Source organism: Clarias gariepinus, chromosome 1 (genome assembly GCF_024256425.1).
Source record: "Clarias gariepinus isolate MV-2021 ecotype Netherlands chromosome 1, CGAR_prim_01v2, whole genome shotgun sequence".
Lineage (NCBI taxonomy): Eukaryota > Metazoa > Chordata > Actinopteri > Siluriformes > Clariidae > Clarias > Clarias gariepinus.
This window is the reverse complement of record NC_071100.1, coordinates 32360843-32383583: the sequence shown is the minus strand read 5'-3', so window position 1 is coordinate 32383583 and position 22741 is coordinate 32360843. Positions and strand designations below refer to the sequence as shown.

At 35.3% G+C, this 22741-nt stretch overlaps 2 protein-coding genes across 2 annotated transcripts in view; one reads left to right on the top strand and one right to left on the bottom strand.

The window, feature by feature from the left end:
* The window catches only part of muc3a (mucin 3A, cell surface associated), a 19209-nt gene extending 10021 nt beyond the window's left edge, over positions 1-9188 (bottom strand). Inside the window, exon 1 of the mRNA XM_053495423.1 lies at positions 9044-9188. Coding sequence (XP_053351398.1) covers positions 9044-9188 — 145 coding nt within the window. The remainder of the gene's footprint in view (positions 1-9043) is intronic.
* On the top strand, positions 8778-22582 carry ache (acetylcholinesterase). The gene is made up of 5 exons (XM_053495635.1): positions 8778-8988; positions 16889-18353; positions 18548-18740; positions 18868-19046; positions 20004-22582. The coding sequence occupies exons 2-5, from the start codon at positions 16961-16963 to the stop codon at positions 20123-20125; spliced, it is 1887 nt and encodes a 628-aa protein (XP_053351610.1). The 5' UTR covers positions 8778-8988; positions 16889-16960; the 3' UTR covers positions 20126-22582.
* The last annotated feature ends 159 nt before the right edge of the window (positions 22583-22741 follow it).

Here is a 22741-nt window from a genome sequence, read left to right as displayed (position 1 = left end):
GCATTTGTTAATGGTGCAGTAGGGCTTGCTACAGTATTTGTGGCAATACCATAAGCCTATTACACTCTCATTAATCATAAATTCTCTACTGAAACTTGAAACATCTGTAGTATTGTATGTATGGCCAAAAGCATACTTAAAACTCATGGCCTTATTTTCTACCTTTTGTGCAACTTTTCCACCACTAGCTTCAATACTACGATAAATCTAAAATAAATAATAAAACTAGTTTTATTATTTATTTTAGTCCACACAAAAATGAAAAAATTGCAGGTGTTTTTTTGTCATATTAATAGTCAAAATTTAGACATTAAATTTAGAACTTACTTTCTCCTTCTTAATCTACCACTCACTAACTGACTTTTTGTTCTAATTAGTAACTAAGTAACATTAAGCATCTTAAATATATAAATGTACTTTAATGTTAACAATGACCATTTTTCTATCACCATCACTTCTTATGGGCAACAGCCTACTTTGTGGTTGTGATTTAACATATCACTGCATGAGGATTCCTAGTTTGACACTGTGGCAAGATAAAGAAAAAAATTAGAAAAATAAAATTCAGAGAACTTACAAAAATAAAATACAATCTATCCTCATTAGCTAACAGAAATTATTAAAACTAGGTAACAGGAAAAAAGTAATAAAATTGGGTTATAGCATATTTTGCATAAGTTCATTCTAATTAGGTTACATAATATCAACCATCTTTCATGAAATTACTATATATGTTTTTCCACTGGAAAGTTATATGTAAATCATTTTTAATTAGGTTTTAAAGTAAAACAGTGGTTGTTATGGTTTAATAATGTCGCTTAAATTATTTTAATTAAATGTGGATGCTAAATACTATTGGAACAAAATATGTCCTCTTTATGCTAAAATATGTGAAAGTGTAAAGTTGAATGTGAATATTAACTACTTCTCTGGTTTTAATAAGGGGTTCTCAACTCTTGGTTGTTTGGGCAAAGTAAAAATTTAGCCTGTTACTTGGGTTTTTTGTTAATGTGCAAGGCAGGGACCAGGGTTATGAATCACTTGTTTAAAGTCAAATGGCCCACAGCTATTTTACTAAGTTCTCCATGTTAATAAGATAGATCTGCTGATTTTCTTACTCAGACATTTACTAAACATGATATATTAAACATTTCGGTTGTAGCAATTTATATTATAAACAATTAAAGTTATTTTCTTACCTTGAAATTGGCATAAGACCAGAAGAATTAAATAAGTTCTCGATGAAAAAGACATAGTGACAAAAATCAAAATCACCCTAATACCCACACGAATGTACACTAAAACCAACACAACCAATTCACATTGCTATAAAGGTACAAAGTGCTGGTGAAGAGCCCACCCTTTCTGATTTTTCTTCACCATGACCCAGGATTAATGTAATGATGTAGTAAAGTTTATGACATAACGCAACAGCAATTTGTTACCACCTATCACACTACAGTTGTTGTGGTGATCACTGGTGACTCACTCTGTGTGCAAGTATCAAATTCTTTGGGCTGAGATGTAATTAATTCTATGGTAATATGGTATGGTATACACAATAGATCTTCCTTATACTCTAGATATGATGGATATGATGTTTAGAGAGGTAATTAGTCCATTGAAAACAACCACAATCCTCCTCCAACTCTTTTTTTCGTTTTTTGTTTATTACCCTCTCATTTGCAATTTATTGATGCATTTATTCTTATTTTGTTAGAATTCAATCCTTATTCTGGTACAAAGTAGATTTTTTCCAGATGGGTTGCCAGTTTATCACACTACACCATGAATACACACACTGACACACACAAATTCACTACAATAGGAAATTAAATTTGTCTTTAAACAGGAAAAAATATTCTAATACTTCTGTGGTCATCACCAACCATCATACACAAAAAATAATGTCAGGTAACTAATAATAATAATAATAATAATAATAATAATAATTATTATTATTATTATTATTATTATTATTATAACAATAATGATAATAATAATATGTAGTTATTTTAATATATAGTGATATAATAATTTTACTACTACTAGTAATATATAGTAGGTGTCCCAAAAAATTCTGTCAATTATGTAACATAATATAATTTAGAAGAATTATAGCTTTCATAAAAGGTTGTTTAAAAAAAACTATTTTCTCCCTCTCAAAAAAATGTGACACCATGATTTAAGTTAAAAAGAAAAATGTCATCTAAACAAATCACAACAGATCTAAAACAAAGTACCTTATAGTAATGAGACCAAGGTGGAGATTTTTTACCATCATGCACACCACCAAGTTTGAAAATCTGCGGTATTTGAAACAATTACATATTCTGCTTTATCTTCTAACAACATTTGAGGCCATCTGACCAGCTGCTTAAGCTTTACTAAAAATGGGTCATGCAACACTATGTCAAAAACACAACAGCAAACTGACATTTGAGTAGTTAAAAAAGAAGAAAAAAAGGTGTTGGAAATCAAAGTCCAAACCCCAATAAATTGGTGGGATCTTAAAAGAGCTGTGGATAAATGACTGCCTTCGATTATTGCTGAAAAATGGTTATATGTGTTACAGAAAAATGGGGTAAGTATTTTCCAAAATAAAAGACTACATAGTGATTTTTTTTGTGTTGTTGTCACCTGAGGATATTTTTGTTTATAGAAGTTGGTGAAGAATACCAGTCCTAAGGCTAATCACTCTCTCTCTCTCTTTCAAGCTACATCTGACACTTCTGAGATATCAGTGGTCTTGACTCCTTATTGACCTGCCCGATCTATCCTCATGCCCTACTATTGTTCAAGTTCTCATCACATGGAGACTGCTAGTTGCATCCCATATGGGTTGCATAAAGATACATGTGCCTACTGAAGACAGTTAAAGACCTTGAGATGTCGTTGGAATTGATACAGATAGTTTTGTTATAATGGCCTATGACTGAAGTTGCTTGCCATGAACACCTTTATACCGAGGTCACAATCAGTCAGCACACTGTAAACCCGAATAAGTTGGCAAAACTCAAAACATTTAAGGTAATCAGTTACATTAAATGATGTTAAGTAATGATGTTTTCAATTTTAAGGAAACAGAGCAGAATCAGTTTTTGAGTTTATTGTACTCATTCATATTAATCATTCTTTATTTGCATTAATGAGTAGCCTAACTCATATTATTTAATAGTAATTATCTTTTTTTGTTGTTGTTGGTCTTTCGCCTGCTCCTGGCAATGGGTCACCACAGTGCACCATCCGGTTTAAAAACTAAACAATTGTTGCTAGTAAAGTAGTCAGTTCAAATTAAAAATTGATATTTGCCATTTACAAGAAATCTTGCTTTCTAACCTCCTAAACAGTAAGTAGTAAAAAGTGGAGCTTATGTTTTCTCCCGTGCGCGTCTAAACAATCAAATGACATTAATCAAAAACATCAAACCCCCCCCCCCCCCCCCCCCCCGCGGATTTGTAAATATTATATTTACAGCATCATGCAAAGACAGACTAATACACCTTCTTGATCAAAACAATTTAACGTGGGCAGTTTACATGTGCATTGATGATGTCAGACACAAAATCGCTAGGCTGAAAGATTTTAAGTTAGTGGAACTTTAAGGAGACAGTTACTATGGTTTAAAATATCAAAGTTGTTGAGCTAACTTGAAAAGTGTAATTTCTACAAACTCATAAATACCAAAAAGTTCTAAATACTCATCAAGGTCTATTAATTTAAACTAATTGTAATTATTTAACTAAACAGTACTCAACATGTTTAATTACTTTGAGCATTAGAGTTAACAGTGCAGTTGATAACCTCAACCAGTCCCAAGTGGACTTTAATGTTAAAATCAAATGCTTCATTTTCATGTTTAGGGGGAAATTAGACCAGGTAGGTTTGGACAGCTTTTTCTTCAAATAAAAAAAAAATGTGTTTGAGAGAGATAGAGAGAGAGAGAGAGAGAGAGAGAGAGAGAAAGAGAGAGAGATTTGATTTAACAGTCATTGGTTAATATTTGACCTGATGTTGGGGAACTGCGTCACTGGCCATAACTATATGCAATACAAAGTGTTTCTCAAGGACAAAAGTTTTATATTTAGTAAGGTAATGATAGCGTGACTGGAGGACTATATACCAATCTATCCTATCAGTACCTATCTGCCTATATTTGCTATGGATGACTCTTATTCAAGCAGTCTGTTTTACTGATTTCCACAGCAACACCAAGATATGGCATGCCACTGTTGGGCAAGGTTAATCATAATGATAAGTGACTATCTTACATTGATAACCTGTGAAGGAAAAAAACGTATGAATAACACATGGACTTTGTGTCTTATAAAGAAAAATCACATTATATTACATAAGTGATACATGTGTATTTTCAATCAGGAAATCAGGTTCCAATTAAATTTCAATGAGAAAAACAGTTAACTTCTTTTGTGTTTGTTCTTGGTATCTGATACATACAGTAGATGCAGAAGATACACAGAAAATGTACATTTTACTAATTAGTATTGGTAATAAATTTCATATTCTGTAATATGATGTAGATATAATGAATAATTAAAATCGTGTTTGTGTTTTGGTGTAACACCCAAGGCTGTCTTTTCTCTTCTTTTGTGAAACCCAACAACATTGCACTTGGTTGTTTGATAAGCTATAAAAAATGTATCTGGTCAAATTAATTAAAAGGTACAAATTATGTCAATTTCTTGACAAACAGGTATATAGAGAGCAGCAAAATACTTTCCTTTTATTTCTACCCATTTTAAATTAATTTATAGTTTATACAACACAGAAATATTTTGCTTTATCAATTGTTATATATGGTATATATAGGATAGGTCTCTCTAGCTCTATAAAGATTCAGATTAAGAATATAGATTCAAATTAAGAGATTGGAGAGACAAAATGGTATAAAATATTTACACACAGTCCCCTGGTTGATATAATAAATGCTAAGACATAATATTGTATAGAGTGGGCCAAAATATCCAGGCTTGTGGCATCTTTTGATAAAGTTATAACATTGAATTTATTAGACACTCGAAGGACCAAAATACATTTAGACAATATGATATGAAAATTCATCCTCCACATGAAAGGTGGTTTCTTCAGCTTAAATTAAACAAAAAAAATTTAATCTTACCTCAACATGTGCCTTAAAATCCCTTAGAACATGTGCCTTAAAATCTACACTGAGTTAAACTATTTAAATTTATGTTCTGGCACTGATTAATAAATAATGCCTTCTAAAAAGAGTACCTTAGTTTACAGGTTTTTTTCAGGTGCATTTCTAACGCATTTCTCATAACTTTAGTTTAACTTACCATTTTGCTTGAGATGAAAAATTACAAAGCACCTATATACAGTATAGGTAAAATTAGAATGAACCCAATGCAACTTATACAAACTATTGTTATCAAACAGCCAGCTGGAAATAGTGTGAACAATATATAGGTTTTGTGAAATATCAAGAGTCTGCCTTGAGAAAACTTGCTGTACTAATCAAATTGAAATTCAAGAGTGATCACTTGGTCAACATGTGGTGGCAGTTTTGAGTTTGTGTACGTATGAAACAGCAAAAACTATTTTTTTTTAAATCTATTAAATTCGTTCGATAGATGGATAGATAGATAGATAGATAGATAGATAGATAGATAGATAGATAGATAGATTTAAAACTTCATTTTGCTTGCTGTGTTTACACATGCAAATTAACCCTATGTTTTGAAATTTGCATTTGTTTATTACCGTATTTGTTCTATGGTGTGGATGCTTCCTATGTCTTGCAAACAGATTAGGAGAGAAAGTTGAAAGTTTTTGAGAGACTAAATTACTAATAGCCCGGCAATTAGGTAATAGCTTTGGATCAGCAAACTGCTACTTTTACAGATCTTATTATACATTCTCCTGACCAGGCCTTTTCTCCCCTCTATCATTAAGGATGCATGTATTCTCTCTCTCTCTCTCTCTCTCTCTTTCTCTCCTTGGCTTGTGAATGTTTAGCCACTTGGCATGGTGCTGAAGGTGCAGAAAATTAAAAATGCAATAAGGCAGACGAACTTCTACGTATATTGCTTGAAGCACTAAAATAGAGAACAGTCTGGGCATCAAGTCATGCTTTTCACTCCAGTACTGTGGTGGTAATGCAAACCCAGCAGATCTGTTCTTTCCCCATTTTTATTTATTTATTTATATTTTCCACCATTACATTTTGAATGTAAGAAAAAAATAATAAAATATAAGGTCAAGTAGCAGAGTCTGGTAAAGGTAAATGTTGTATTGTGTTGTAAATGTTGTATTATATATAATTGTTTAATCGTCCATAAACAATTATATATAAAATCTAACTAAACAGCATGAAGCTTTTGCCAATGATCACCAAGCTCCTTTTCTTATTTTTCTTTCTTGTAATTATAAAATTACATCCTGTTCTTTTTCCTTTGGTACTCTCTTCAGATTTCTCAGCATTCTATGTTTCTTAATGTAGTTAAGTAATTAATGTAATTAGGCATAATAGTGGTGGTAAGATCAAGAAGAATTTTGCTTAAAGGGGGTGGCCCTATAATTTAGGATATGCAGTGGCAGATGCAGAGACATAATTTATGTCTTACTGCACTCTTAAGTGTTTAGACTTTGAGGGTACATGCAATCAATAAAGCTGTTATGAAATATTTCAGAAACTGTATGTTTTGCAAGGTAGGTGTACTTGAGGTGTACTTGTTTAATACATTTGCATGATCATGCTGATACTTTTTATTTATTAAGGTAAATTTAGTTAATTAAACACTTTGGTATGATCAAATAATGGCAAAAGCCTCATGCTTTATTTCTTAAAATACATAATTATTTTGACACTTCTAATGTGTGACAATAAATTAATAACATAATTCAGTAATAAATGTAGACATATTTAGATGTGTAAAAAAAAAAAGCAGATCCCGCCCACACACATTTTTTGTGGCGTTTTTATATTGTTTGTTAATAGTTTATTAAGAATTAATATATTAAAAGCTATTAAAAGTCAATATTACACAAGAGGGAGTGTTTTAGTGCTGCACATGGCTATGATGTGATCATAGGCACGAGGGCACAAAATCACAGCCGTGCCCAGCAACACAGCACTACTTTGAGAGTGATATTGCTTTCATAGAACAGTTTCACAGAACACTGTTTATTATTAACAGATTATGATTTGTTTGTCACAGCTTGTCACAGTTTATTATTAACAGATTATGATTTGACCAGTTTTTTTTTGGTTCCATCAACACATATCTCTCTGTGGCAGTGCCACAGTGCTACTTGCAGGACTAAGAGCAACTGGCAGTGACTTACAGTTAGGTATCCGCAGTTGTTTAATTATCAGAGGGTGAAAGCAGTTTTAAACTAGTACTATGTAGCAAAAAAGGTGAGGAGATGGTAACTATGCAATTACTGGTACTATATAGCCAAGCAAAATGAACGATAAGGTGATGTACAGTCCTATAAATCTTGTAAGGTTCTCTGTATATTTTCACTTTTTCCATTTTATGATATCAGCTCTGTTATTTTCTGGGTTCTGGGTTGAATCTCAAATAGTGCACAAGGACTTCAATCTATTGTCACATACACCTAGTAGTGCCCTTGATTAGGGGACGAAGAGCAATTTCAGCCCTGTGTTAGGAGCTATGTAAGCTTCATACTTGTAAATAATGACCCACAGATTGTCCAGAGGTGGTTTAAATGTCTTAGAAGCAATTATAATGGAGTCAAAGTGATTTTTTTAGGATGACAACTAAAAAACAAAACAAAAACTGTGGCAGTTTTAAAGAGTGTTTTCTGGCACTTTGCTCTCATCTCAGTATGGTGGACCATACAGACCTACTTTCACCCATGCTACGATCGAGTTAGTGTATTAATGTTTAATAGAACACCTGGGGGTGAAGTGATAAATGTATTTAAACATTTCAGTGATGTTACTGTCCCTTATCACCACTTAATAGACGGAATGTCTCTTATCCTATCAGTCAAAAATAACTGTTGTAAAACCAATTGTTACATTATTTGAATGATACAGACACACTATTTTAATATCAGGGTCATGATCATTGTATCTACCTTTTATACAATGGCACAGAATTTATATAAATAGGATTTTGTAACTTTTAAAATAACATACGGTTTTACATGACTTGTCTAAACCATTCGCCAAACCTCAGTTAATCATTTTTGCGGTGACTGATGTTGCTGTGTTTTTTTTTTTTTTCCAGAAACAAGATATTCCTGACATAGTGGTAAAGTTACACAATTATAAGATACACCGTTATTAAAAGTTGTCCCCGTTAAGGGGTCCTCACAGCACACCATCCGATTCACACACAACTTGGCACATGTTTTACACCGGATACCCTTCCTGACTCAACCCTCCGATTATATCCAGGCTTGGGACCGGCACTGAACCCAGTGGCTGCAGGGGTTGAGCGTTGGGTAAGAGTTGAACCTGGGCCTTCAGCATGGCAAGTGAGAAACCTACCACTGTGCCACCAAGCCCCTGGCATTCATCACAAATAAATCAATGAAATAAAATGTATGTTTTGAGAAAAAAATGGGTGACAATAATTTCGTTTTTTCTTCCCAGAAACAGCTCGTATGCTAGGCAGAATATAATGCATGTATACTATGAACTAAGTATACTGATATGAGAATTGGGTGTTTTTTTTCTCGCGAGAGTTCACACTCGTTTTAAACAGTCTCCCTCTATCGACACAACAGTGAACTGCGGCTCTTGTACTATCGCCTCTAGTCGTATTTTCTGCGAGAGAGGCGACCTCACGCGTTTAAAGGGCCAAGGCAGTAATTTTGGTCGTGACAGACGAGGCAGTGATTCTCTGCTCTCCTCTACACTGCACTCACATCAGCACGGCCATCATTCCGGCTTGTTCCGCTCAAGGGTAGGAGAGAGGAACTAAGGAAGGTTGGACAGAGCCAAGCCGCCTCGCCAACGGGAGTCGCCAGGTACAGTTCATTCAACGACTGAGCCCTATTCGTTATTCCTAAACGACCTCCTTACAATCGAAAGTAAACACTGCGTCGCGACAAGCTAAGCGCAGTAACTCGAAGGAGCGGTGTGCGCGCGCCTGCCTGTAGTGCGTCTTCACGCTCCGTTGCGTGTGTTTGTTCAGGTTTGCACTTAATCTGCGTTTTTCCCCCGGCATTGTAATGTGATCGTTGCGATCAGGTTCCTCTTTGAAAATGCTACACAACCTTAGAGGTGTTTATTATAACCTCTGGACTAATTTGATATTTCATGAGCCTGCCTTTACATTTAGCAGTGATCTTTTACTTTTTTCAAACGTCAATAAAACGCCATTGCCAACTGGCAATAATTCACCATTATTCTAATTATTATTCTAATTTTTATTATTATTATTAATGCTATTTTTGTGCTATGCTATTGATAGTACGAGCAGGGCATAGACACTGGTTGACATCTCTGCTCACTAAATATGCATTTGGCTACTGTCGCTTGCAAGTGCATGTCTTTGTTGAGGCTCGTCCACCATGATTCAGCTTGACAAGATTAACTGGATTGTTGAGATACATTAATGCGTTATGCATGAGAAAGCAACCTTGCAAGCTTGTGTGTTGTTCTTAGCCAAAGCTAGGATTCACAAATCACGTACGAAGTCGGTGATGGATGTGCGCTCGCTCCGTGATTGCATTATTTTGCATGACTGGCTGGTTGTAAGTAGATGGAGCTTGCTGCAGAGACGGAGAGAGAAATAAGACGGCTCGTGAACACACCCCTACGCACGCGCACTCGGAGGCTTTGCGGTCTAAATTAAGTCTTGTTTACCTCCAGCACCTGTCTCACGTCCTTTCCAGCTGGTCTCGTCCTGAACTGGTTAATTAAATGTGCTCGAGATACAGCGCCTTCTGGAAAGCCCTCCTATGTGCAGAGCAGATCCAGGCTTCATGAGCTCAATTTTTCTAGACCTAAAACATCGCATTTTGGTAGTTTATTCTATACTCAGATTTTTTAAGCAAAACAGATGAACAACAACAACAACAAAAAACATTTTTACTTTTCTTAGTTCCTTTTAATTGGAACTTGAGATATTCAAAAATAAACACGACAGTCTTTGTTTGTTGATCCAGCTTGTTTTTTTTTCTCCCTAAAGGTGGCCATTATAAGGTTCCAAATGCCACAGCCAGAATTGCATAGTTATTTTTATATTTTTCCAGTTCACATCAATGGTTGTGATCATTGTATTAACAGCATTGCTTGCATGACAATCTGGCCAGCTGTAAGACGAAGCACCAAACGGAAACAGTCCGGTGATTTGTGGGTTGATCAGTAGGTCAGGGAACTGGAAGTCATCTGAGGGAGTGTAGCCTATGTGTGATTGAATGGGTAAAGGATTAAAAGATGATTACTGCAAAACTAGTTTAGCCACATTTTCAAAATGTCTTGCAATAAACTCTCAGAAATGGTTGGTAGCGACTAGTTACAGTTAAATAGTTTATATAATAGTTTACTAGTTTATAATTAAAATCGCAGATTAAAAATTAAACATGGATAAAGCCATAGATTAAGCCTACCTGGAGGCCAACTAGCAAAAATAAATAAAATTTCGTATAAATAAAAACCCAAGCGGCACAGATCCATGCCATCAACACAGTATAGGTCAGTGATGATTAAGAAAAAAAATTTACGGTATGTGCTTACATGAAAGTCTTGCCATTGTTTGTTTAGCGGGAAGATTCAGACACCAAACTGTGCATTTGGGTCTTTGGATATGTCAGATAGAACAAAAGTTATCATTACTTTTATAATGTGTATATTTTACCACTACCGACATATGGGAATGATACCGCAAAAATGTAGAAAACCGCAAAACTCACATATTTTTGTTCATAGAAACAACTGAAAAAACAACCAGATCGTCGTCATGTATTTTTGTGCTATATTTTGCCTATATGACCCATTTCGTTTTATTTCTTGCATAGTCATGGCTATATATTTGGTTAAAATACAATACACTTTAGTTATAAATTGCCTAGTTTATATTGTAAAAAAGGATATAGTGTTTGATTGTGTATCATGTTGCACCATCTTTTGCACCCATGTTGCATGAAAGTGGGGTTTCATGAGGTTTATGTTAATGCATGTCATGATTGTGTTCAATACATTGGCCAGTATGGCCTTTTATTTCCACTGGAAAGCACACATACTAGTATAGTATAAGTAAGTTTTTGTAGTAACAGTTAAGGTAAACTAAAAGCTAAGTAAATTAAAAAATCCAGTACAAATGCTAATGCTATTACTTTATTGAAAAATCCCTAAATTGAGACTATTCATCCAGTACAGTTTGGATGTATTTTATTCTTCTCTGACTTTTAAAGAAAATAAATTCAGATTGCTAGTATGCTTTTTGGTTATCAAGTTCAATAACCGACAGTGTTTAGCAGTATGTTTCATCCGCTGGTGTGCAAGTGTTTATTTAGGAAGATATAAAAAGGCAGTGTTGGGGTGGGGGAGTGGAAGGAGTATGTAAGGATACGCATATTGCAACATGTAATCCCAAGCTGAAAGTGAATCCCCCTGTGAACTTCATACACAGATTCCAGGGTCTAATTTGAGCTCCTCTCCCATGACTATCCTTCAAGCTCATCCCCCTTTACCTCTGTCTCGGCTAGCAGCTGTTCTTCTGGATATTAATAAGTCCATTGAGACAGACACCCCAATTCCCAGTCCCTTGGGCACCACCACAACCTCTCTGATTCACTCCCATGTCCAGTATTAATGAATCAAAGAAGGGATAGTTCAGATTTTCGAAGTCTGTCTTAAAGCAAAATTAAGGTGTATATAAATACATTAGCATATATGAATTAAAATTAAATGTTACAAGTTGTATTGCATTGCACAAAGGCCGTGAAGTTTGTCAACCAGAATGCAAGTTGACAAACTAATGTAAGTATTTAGGACCAAATTCCACAACCATGGTTCCATGCAAAAATGCTTTCCAAAGTTTAGTTGAGACTCATGTAAAGCTTCTACAGTTGAACTGAGTTGCTATCCTTCAAAGTTATGGTGTATTGAGTTATTTTCCTGAAACTATTCTCATGGCTAACCCATATAAGTGTGGTAAAATTTGAGCCTAATAAGATTAGATCAGATCAGATTCAACCTTACAGTTATTGTGCATGGTACATGTGCAGAGCCAATGAAATTGAAATCAATTAAATCTAGGGGGCATTAATAAATAATGATTGGTTACTGTTTTAATACACAATGCTGCATAAATTTCTATTAAAGTTAATTTATAGGGCGTTGCTGGCAAAAAAAATTAACCTGATATATACTGACCGCAGTATAAAAAACACTCACACAAGAAAATTATTCATGGAGTTCAAAGAACCACCTTCACAGTTGGAATCTTGGCACTGTAGTCCAGAAATATGTATGTGCTGTCAGGGAAGAAAAAAAATCCAATTGTTTGATAACATGGGCATTTAGCACATTTAAGTATTAAGCAAAATTTATTTTATTGCCACATAACATTGCTGAATCCAGACATGAGCAACTGAAACAACCCACTGCCTTAAAGGCTTGTACAGTTAGCATATTGGTTGCATCACTTCAAGCACTTCCCTTTTTATCCTGACACACCCATCACTTTAGAATAGGGTCAGTCAGTCAGATCACATGACATCAATGAAAATACATTGCTCCAAAAATTAATCTTTAAAAATTTAATCAGGAGCAACTAAAACCTTTTTTTTTTTTACTAATTAGACTTACTAACAAGTGGTTTTCTTATTGCCCCACAGCTGTTCAACTCCAAATCCTGTGAGCTCGTCACATTATGTGTGATTCTCTCTCTCTCTCTCTTTTTTTTTTACTATTGTGAAAGTCTGTTTATTGTTTATCATGCAACTTTGCTTTCTTTGCTTGATGCAGTATCATCTTTCTATGTCTATGCCATACATCTGGTTGAAGAATTACTTAAAAACAGCGACTTCTATTTGTCCAGGCAGTGGACGTGAAGCTACACACATCACATTAGAAGTTCCTGACATGGTTACATTATACAGTCAGATATAAAAAAAAAATATTTCTACATTGAGTAAATTTGCAACTTCTCTTTCTTCTTCCAACTGAACTAATGAAGTTTCTTTCAAAACACAATGATTTAAAATCAGACAACCATTAGAATTCATCAGTTAAAACAAAGTGAATTTTGTGCCAGTTGGCAAGTCTTTTTATAATTCCCCTGCCATCATTTGTACGATACCTAATTAAATGGTATTCGCTTAATGGATTCTGCAGCAACTGGCCATGAAGCTACATCCACTAGCTAACTAATGTTTTTGACTACATAGCTACCAGCATGATTATTTAAGGACTCTGTCCACCATGTGATTTGTGTTAACAATGCAGACAAATTATTACTTGCACAAATGCATTTTCTTTACTTCATTTCCGCATTTCAAAAGCTCCTGAATGTAAATGTCAGTGATGCAAGTCTTTTTTAGTAGGCTGACGAAAAGCGTGTGCACCATCACACATATACACTTGTGAATAGTAACATAATACTTATTAACAGAAACAAACACTCATTCTGTCCAACATTACTACTTACAATTCACTGCAAAGTAGTTTGTACTATTACTAGTGGGGTGTCTTCAGTTTAAAAAATACTGCGCATTATATCAGTTTTTAGATGCCTTTATGTGCTGTTCAAGTGTGTAAGGCTAATTTTCTACTGAGCAGGAGACATGGTAAAAATACTTTCTGTTCAGTTGCGTTGTGCTGTTGAGGTCTCTGGGACTTATAATAGTATTACAATAGTATTATAATCAATTATTATTTCTACATGACATTGGTCTTGGCTAATTAACTCTGAAGAACATGTTGAAAGACAGATTGTTCCCAAGTGCCCCTGTGCACCCCAACACATTTATAATACATTTATGATCCTGGATCTAGTAGACCCATAAATAATGACCATTGTACAAATTAATAATAATAATAATAATAATAATAATAATAAAGTTTTCTTTTCTGTGTTAAACAAAAAACTCACTCACATGTACACATAAAAATAACCAAAAATGTCGATTATAAACCCAGAGGACTGATCTACTCCTACATTCTGCTTTCCCTGTTATGTGTCTTTAAGAAAAATTTAAGTCAATTTCCATTTTATAAGGTTCTCTCAGCTGCAACCTAGCCAAAGGAGGATAAAAAGCTCTGTGTCACAGTTTGTGGCATTTTACCACAATTGGTCACCATGCCAAGAAGTTTTGAAACATTTTTATTAAAGTTAAGTTGTTGTTTTATAAATCATTTCAGATGAAGAAGAAGCAAATGGAGGAGTTTTCTATAGGATGCTGAATGCCTTTTTGACCATATCTTAGCAGTATGTCTTAATCAATTCAGTTTCTTGCAGTGAATTGTCAATTGTCAATAATTGTTTATTATTTATTTATGTCAATAATTGTTTATTGTCAATAATTTTATTAATAAAATAATTGTAATTGTTAATTGTCATTATACATATAAGGAATTTGACATTTTACAGTAATACCTCTGATTTTGACTCAGTTAAATAGCTGATTCAACCGACAGTTCAGAGATCGGAAATTTACATAAACGTAGGTTGACGTAATTAAAACTGATTGTTTTTAGCACTCCACAGATATTATGTTAACAAACTATAGGTTTCCCCAAGTCAGTTAGGAAATCTTTATGTATGACAAGTATTTGTTTATAATTAGTTGTTTACAGATGGATCATTTAACTAATTTCATTGAATCACAATTACAGTTGGTTAAACATTTTACATACATGCAGTTGACTGGGCCTTTAAACAGCTCGGAAAATTCCAGAAGATTTTCTGACAGGTATACTGTACCTGTAGATGTATAGTATACCTTCAAACTGACTGCTTCTTTGTTTAAAATCATGAGAAAATTGAACAAAGCAGCCTATTAATAACTAGGTATTTGGCATTTGTCACAATTTTGTGGGCATGGTTTTTAGGCATAGATGCAGACGGGGATGAAATGTAAAAGTCTTTTATTGATAACAAACAAAACAAAACATGAACAAAGGAAGTTGGCTTTACTTGGGAGCATACTATAAACAAAACCAATAATCCATCAATACACAGACAAGGGATTTCACTAATATACAGTACAGACATGGGATACAAACCGGACGAGACAAGACACGCTAAACACAAGGGACTATACATGCAAGAGGCTAAACACACACAAGACAGGCTTGGCTAGACCTACTAGCTGTTATGCACATTAGCTGCTAAGCTAGCTAGTAGCTAAACAGACTAATCGCTAAACAGGCTAGTAGCCAGAGACCCAAAGAGCGAACTTACTAGGTATGAAACAGGCTAAGAACTATAAAGGTGTCTAAACAGATTAGTACCTAAACAGACTATGATCTAAACAGTAAAGGAGACAAGACCAACTCAAAGACTAAACAGACTAAGATCTAAGCAGGTTAGTAGTGCACTGGTTAGTATTTATACAGACTAAAAACTACACATGCAAAGGAGGTCACCAAAATAAGCTGTTGTAGGGTTATATGCATAGTGTTACAGTCTACTGTATTTGCATTGGTACTACTTTATCATAAAAAGCAGGCCAAACACACGCGCGCGCACACACACACACTCACACACACACACATATATACTTATTTATTTATTTATTACCTGAGGTGGAGAGAGCAAACCGATTTAATACAAAACACAAATATATGAAGTCTTAGTTATCATTTTCTTGTCCAAATGAGAAAAAAAAGCATAAAGTAAGTGGCAACCACTCCTATAAATCTGTTTAAAATTGCCCATTAAAGAATACAAGCCTTAACAATTGAATATGACCTCGAAGTTGAGCTTTTACTTACATGGAGAGAGAAATAGACATTATGCATAAATCATATCTACAACAGAAGCCATCAATTCAGATGTCTGTGCTTTATTTTTTGCCAGCAGTACTTTAAAGTACAACATGAAACAACAGTAAAAACTGCATATTGTAATAATACTGCATATTATAGTACACACATAGTTTGTCATACAAAATACAGTAATAAAATAATAAGTAGGATGTTGTTGTCTACCTAATCTCATGTTTCATGTTTATGTCGTATATGTCTACACACATGACATGGATGTTGACAAAAAATTTAACCATTTTACACTCCATAACCCTATAGTATGCTTTTATTCAAAACATTATGCAACCTCAGACATCCAAAAGGGACAGAAGAACTAAAATAGCACCATCTCCATACAGCTGCAGGAAAAGTCATTTACCCTCCCCCTTACTATGCCTCTCAAACTAATCCAGGCATCATGGCAACCACACAACATAAAATAGAAACAACCTCACAGGTGTATTTGAGTGTTAAGACCATGGAAGACATTTCCATTAAATGAGTGCTCTTATGTGGGAGGCTGGTGCAACTAAATGGAGGAACTGTATTCACATAAAGAGGACTCATAGTGTTTAGGACAGTGTTAAAGCTTCTTAAAGAAGCTATTGTACCACTTTTTTAAACTTAAGAACATCTGGATCATGTGTCATGTTATTCATCATTTAGTATTTGTTAAGAATTTAAAGACATTTCAATATTTACATTTACATCATTGGGCACCTACTTACACTGGGTTAACTAGGTTAATGGGGGGAGTACTGGAGAAACAGATGAGTCTTGAGTATATTAATTGAATAAAATATTAAATGCATAAAAAAACTGTGTTCTTTTACAAAAGTTATATTGTTACAATAGTTGTGTTTTTATTATTATCTTGTTTGTCAATTCATGCTATTTTGTGAGTTTATTTAATTATTATTATTATTATTATATTTTTGTCTTCTACAGATTATAATCTGAGCTGAGCCTGGGGGACAAAACCAAGTACCATAACAATTCAGCCAAAAAACTGATGAGAACATGAAGACCTTACTTCTCCTTAGTATTATTATTATTAGTCTGTTTATCCATCATTCCCTTACACAAAGTGATTCTGAGCTAATAGTAACTACTAGGTTAGGTCGTGTCCAGGGTATACGCTTGCCTGTCCCAGATCGTAGCCATGTTGTTTCCTTTCTCGGTATTCCGTTTGCAGAACCTCCTGTAGGAAAAAAACGTTTTAAGCCAGCTGAACCCAAAAAGCCATGGAATGATGTATTTGAAGCCACAGATTATCCCAATGCTTGCTATCAATACGTGGACACTTCATTTCCTGGCTTTCCAGGCAGTGAAATGTGGAACCCCAACAGGATGATGAGTGAGGATTGCTTATACCTAAATGTCTGGGTTCCTGCTTCCCCTCGTCCACACAACCTCACTGTTATGGTGTGGATATATGGTGGTGGTTTCTACAGTGGTTCCTCTTCTTTAGATGTTTACGATGGTCGGTACCTGGCACATTCTGAGAAGGTGGTGGTGGTCTCCATGAACTATCGTGTGGGTGCATTTGGCTTCCTTGCCCTTAATGGCTCATCTGAAGCTCCTGGAAATGTGGGACTGTTAGACCAGAGAATGGCACTACAATGGGTTCAGGACAATATTCAATTTTTTGGAGGTAATCCTAAACAAGTGACCATTTTTGGGGAGAGTGCAGGTGGAGCCGCAGTTGGCATGCATCTTCTGTCTCCGGACAGTCGGCCCAAATTCACTCGTGCCATTATGCAAAGTGGTGTGCCTAATTGCCCTTGGGCTACAGTCAGCTTTGAAGAGGCTCGAAGGAGGGCAAACAAGCTGGCCAGATTAGTTGGCTGTCCCTATGATGATGACACTGAGCTAATTGAATGCCTGAGAAATAAGCAACCACAGGAGGTTATTGACCAGGAGTTCTCGGTACTTCCATATAGCAGCCTTTTCCGCTTTCCGTTTGTGCCCGTGGTTGATGGGGTGGTGCTCCCTGATACCCCTGATGCCTTGTTGAGCTCAGGAAACTTCAAAGATACTCAAATTCTTTTGGGTGTAAACCAGGATGAGGGGTCATATTTCTTGATCTATGGTGCACCAGGTTTCAGCAAGGACAATGATAGTCTGATCTCAAGGGAGGACTTTCTACAAGGTGTTAGGATGAGTGTTCCTCACGCCAATGAAATTGGATTGGAGGCAGTTATCCTTCAATATACTGACTGGATGGATGAAGACAACCCTGTGAAAAATCGTGAGGCAATGGACGACATTGTGGGAGACCATAATGTAATCTGCCCTCTGCAGCATTTTGCAAGATCATATGCTCAATACAGTTCTAACCTTGCCCAGACAAGTCAAGGAAACTTTGGTTGGGCCAATTCAGGCCCTGCAGGCAACAGTGGCAATTCACAAGGTAAACTTATTATAGATAGAAGTGGTATATAGTATATAGACAGTAGTAGCAATGGAAGTAGGTTTGCAATTTAGATCCATGTTTTATTAATATCAAACAGATTTTTCACCTAGTGTAAAATGTTACACATTTTAATATGGAAATGCCATCTTTTCATTTTATTTTAATCCAGAACATTTCTCCGTTGTTTACAGTTGCTGTATACCTCTACCTCTTTGACCATCGAGCATCTAACCTGGCCTGGCCCGAGTGGATGGGTGTGATCCATGGCTATGAAATTGAATTTGTGTTTGGCCTGCCTTTGGAGAAGAGGCTTAACTACACTGTAGAAGAGGAGAAACTGAGTCGACGTATGATGAGATACTGGGCTAATTTTGCTCGTACTGGGTAATCATGGATAAACAAAATTAGCGTGTGGAGGAAGAGTTACTGTATCTGTTTGTGTTTTTTCTCTTTACTGAAATGACAACCTGCCACCAATTTCTTACCAATCTCTTTTTTATTTCTTATTAAGTAATCCCAACATCAATGTTGACGGATCCATAGAGAGCCGACGACGATGGCCTCTCTTTACGTCAACAGAACAGAAGCATGTGGGCCTAAATACAGATGCAATGAAAGTGCACAAAGGGCTGAAAACACAGCTATGTGCCCTGTGGAACCAGTTTCTGCCTCGCCTACTTAACATTACTGGTAATTAACAAAACTCACAGATGTATGTTACATTATTTAAATCATGTTATGGTGTAAATTGTTATAAATCTTATTTTTCCACTGCCGGAGCTCCTACACAGAGCATCTTCAGATTACAATCTTTCAGCAGTGGCCATTCTCCTTTGTGCTGTCAGCGATTAATGACCTATAACTTTGCAAATGTTTTCATCATATTAACATGCAGATGTTAATCAGAACATGGACAAAGGAACAGTGAACTAGGTAACTGGGAGGAACTATGCTCCTTATGGTTTAGTCAGATTAGACTTTCCTTTCTCACGTATGAATATTCAATTAGGGTAGAGAGTAAAAAAATCTAAAATATTGAAATGTTCTATATACATGGCAGGAATTCTACTATTAAATAGCTGTGTAATCTCTGAGAACAAAACATATAATACATTTAGGTAATAAGGCATTTTAGTCCTTAAGGAAATGCCTTGTTATTTGATGTGTATCTTGGAAGTAAACTAAACAACTGGTCATCATCTACTGGAAGTGAACCAGAACATGAAGCAGCTAAAGCTGTAAAAGCACTGTTTTCAAGAGTGTGAGGTAATGCGGCTATGGTGACCTGAAATCACAAACAGCAAATCCTCAAGAGGTCTTTGCTCTAATAAAAGGGTTTAAGTAGGCTGTTGAGCTACAAAGTAATTAGTTTAATGGAATCACTCGATGTATATGTCAGGGAGGTCTCTGTATTCTGTATTTACTTCATAGTGATTTTTCTATTCAAGTGCTACATTTTCTTTGATTTTGTGTGTAATGTTGCTACATTGCTTGTGATAAATAATGATCAACTTATATTTCTCTACATAGACTTATTAGAAAAATGCACTAGGCATGGAAGTTTTTTTGGTGTGTAGTTCTTTCATGTCTATAGAGTTTAGCTAACACAAAATAGGAATGTAAGTTTCCTTCTCTCTTTATACCCAGACAACATTGATGATGCCGAGCGGCAATGGAAGGCAGAGTTCCACCGCTGGAGCTCCTACATGATGCACTGGAAGAGCCAGTTTGACCATTACAGCAAGCAGGAGCGTTGTACAGAACTGTAGACAGATCTACAGAGATTGTAAAACAGAGAGAATGCAAGAAAATAAAATTTAGAGAATAGTGATGACCATAATACTCCATAGTCTCAGGAGCTCTCTGATAGAATGTCAGTCGTTCACTGAGCCACTTTATTAGGCTGCCCTGTATTGAATGGTTACTCTGGGTAGGTAGAAGCTTTAATTTGAGAAGGGTACAGTTATATACACTCTGTAGAGTATCATTTGACACCTGTATATTGTTCAGTATTGTATTTATTTTGCATTTAAATCTTATTAAATGCATGTCCCTGTATGTTAACTGCAGGAAGAGATTATTAAGTACATAAACGGTCATCACTGAAGATGTATGAGAGGAAAATGCTAAAGTTGTGATATTACCTCTGATAATTGTGTCTTTGTGTGTCAGTAAAACTGATGCTTAGAAGCCCTTGTTCACTGTTGTCCTCAGGATCCTACATTTCCCTTTTGTACTTATGAGTTTGATTTGCTTATTCTATAACTGCTGCTTGACCACGTGTGCATTTGTGTATGCTCCACTTTTATCATGCCAGTTCTTTCCAGTTTTACTTTTGTGTGGCCTATGGTTATGTGCAGTTGTCTGCTGTCTTTTTGTGGGTCCAGATTAATTTCTCCATATTACATGTAAAGGAAACACGAGCCATTTCAGTCCTTGCTCCATGTGCTGGCTCAATACTGCACTGATGTGTTACAGTAGTTCTGGCTTCCAGAAATATGTGTATGCTATTACTGTGTATAATACTGATATGTAAAGCATTTTCATATTGTTTGATACTCCTATCGCATGCATACTGGTGCTCAGAGCATGTTTCATCTATATTTAAGTGTGTTTGTAAGGGTGTGCAAGCTTAAAAGTGACTTTATAAGTGTATATCCAAATTGAGCGCCTCCAAGGATCAGTATCCTTTATATCCTACCTATATATGTAGCACACCACTTGTAAAAGTCACCTCCACTCTCATTATATTAGCCCAGGCACTTTGTGTATGTGTGCAAGTTCCAAAGGAAGTGATCTATAACTACTGCGTCATGCCTGTGTGCCAAAGAGTCAATAACTTTTTTTTCCACTACTGGCTCCCCTCCCAGTAGGAAAGAATTTTCATTACAGTAATGGAAGGAGTGTAATTTAGTTAGTGCTCATTTGAAATGATGGCCTGCTGTGTCAGCCATCCTAACCCCAACTCCCCCATCACTCAACTTATGCATTTGGTGAATGATGCGGGAAAGCAAAGTGTTTAAATGACAGTGCACAGAAAGGAGACATTTACAAAAGCTAGCTAGAGTGTTTGCTCTATGCATTCTTAGTTAATATAGTTTAGTATGTTCTTTTTATTTTAAGTAATTTTGTTGCATGCTTGTACTGCTGTATTTATTACGTCTGCTTTTTGGACGTTATTTTGTTACCATTTAGTGTACCATTTCCTTTGCTTTTATCTTCTGACCATATCTATTTCACAATATTTCTATGTTTTGTGATGTAGTGTGGTTGTGTGGGTGCTTTCCGCAAGACGCACCACTGTTTACTCATATGTTTTTTTCAGTATTATTTATATCCACATGAGTAATAACACTAAGGAAGAGCAGGTCCTCCGGCTGATATTATAATTGCTGTACTAGTGTTATAGTATTATAATTAGTTGTATTTATAAATAACCTCACACGGCAGGTTAAGGGCATTTTAAAAGATGAATGGGAATTTGAAAAGATGTAATTTGGAAATAAAATAATAAAATTCTGTCCTAAATGATTTAGGTATTATATGCACCAGATGGGTGAATGAAATGCATGTGCAAGCAATGTGACTGGGCAACATGCTTGTCTGTTGTTGCTCTTGCATCTTTTGCTCAATTACAATTTGCCCTTCTTTGCTGGAAAGAACACCTGTGCATGTCTTTAATCTCATCTCTTATCCAATTCTGTACTCTCAAAATTAGACTGAAAACCCCTTGTAATAATTATACAGAGTTAAACTGTATTAGTATATTAAACTATTTAATTATATTTTTATCATTGAGATTTGTGCTAGCAATAAGAGGGTATACTTGCAGTGGAGTATATTTAAATTGATAATGTCATTGCTAAATGTCATGGTTGTGATATTTTGATTGATATATATCAATATATATATGGACAAAAGCAGTAAGAACTTTTTGGGGATGGCTTTTCAAGGTTTATGTGCTGTTGTCATATCCTGTAATTAATGAAAAACTTAGCACTGGGTGATTATTAACTTTTAGAGTAAGTATCATCTGTGCATCTTCAGAATGACAATTTTTTCATATTGTACTGTCACTGTTATTCTTTTTGGTCCAGACATTGCCCACTGTGCCGAACCTGTGTGATGATAGCATTGTGCTACTACTTTGCATGGTACTACTTCTGCCTCTTGGGCAGTGTATCTCAAGTCCTCCAACAAAACCTCATTAAAAAGTCTGACTTAAATGAAACTGTCTATTGGTGTGTCCAATCTTACAAAATACTAATTCTAGAGAAAATGATTTTTTTTTATTTAACATGAGATAATGTTTAATGTTAAATCTTTAATTGTCACACATACATTACTGCACAATGTAATTACCACAACTTAGGAAGTTGGAGTTA

Excerpts from the sequence above, each read along its gene's own strand:
- ache (XM_053495635.1), top strand. The coding sequence starts at position 16,961 with ATGAAGACCTTACTTCTCCTTAGTATTATTATTATTAGTCTGTTTATC. Across the intron at positions 18,741-18,867 it reads GCTAATTTTGCTCGTACTGG|TAATCCCAACATCAATGTTG; the intron begins GTAATCATGGAT and ends TTTCTTATTAAG. Across the intron at positions 19,047-20,003 it reads TCGCCTACTTAACATTACTG|ACAACATTGATGATGCCGAG; the intron begins GTAATTAACAAA and ends CTTTATACCCAG.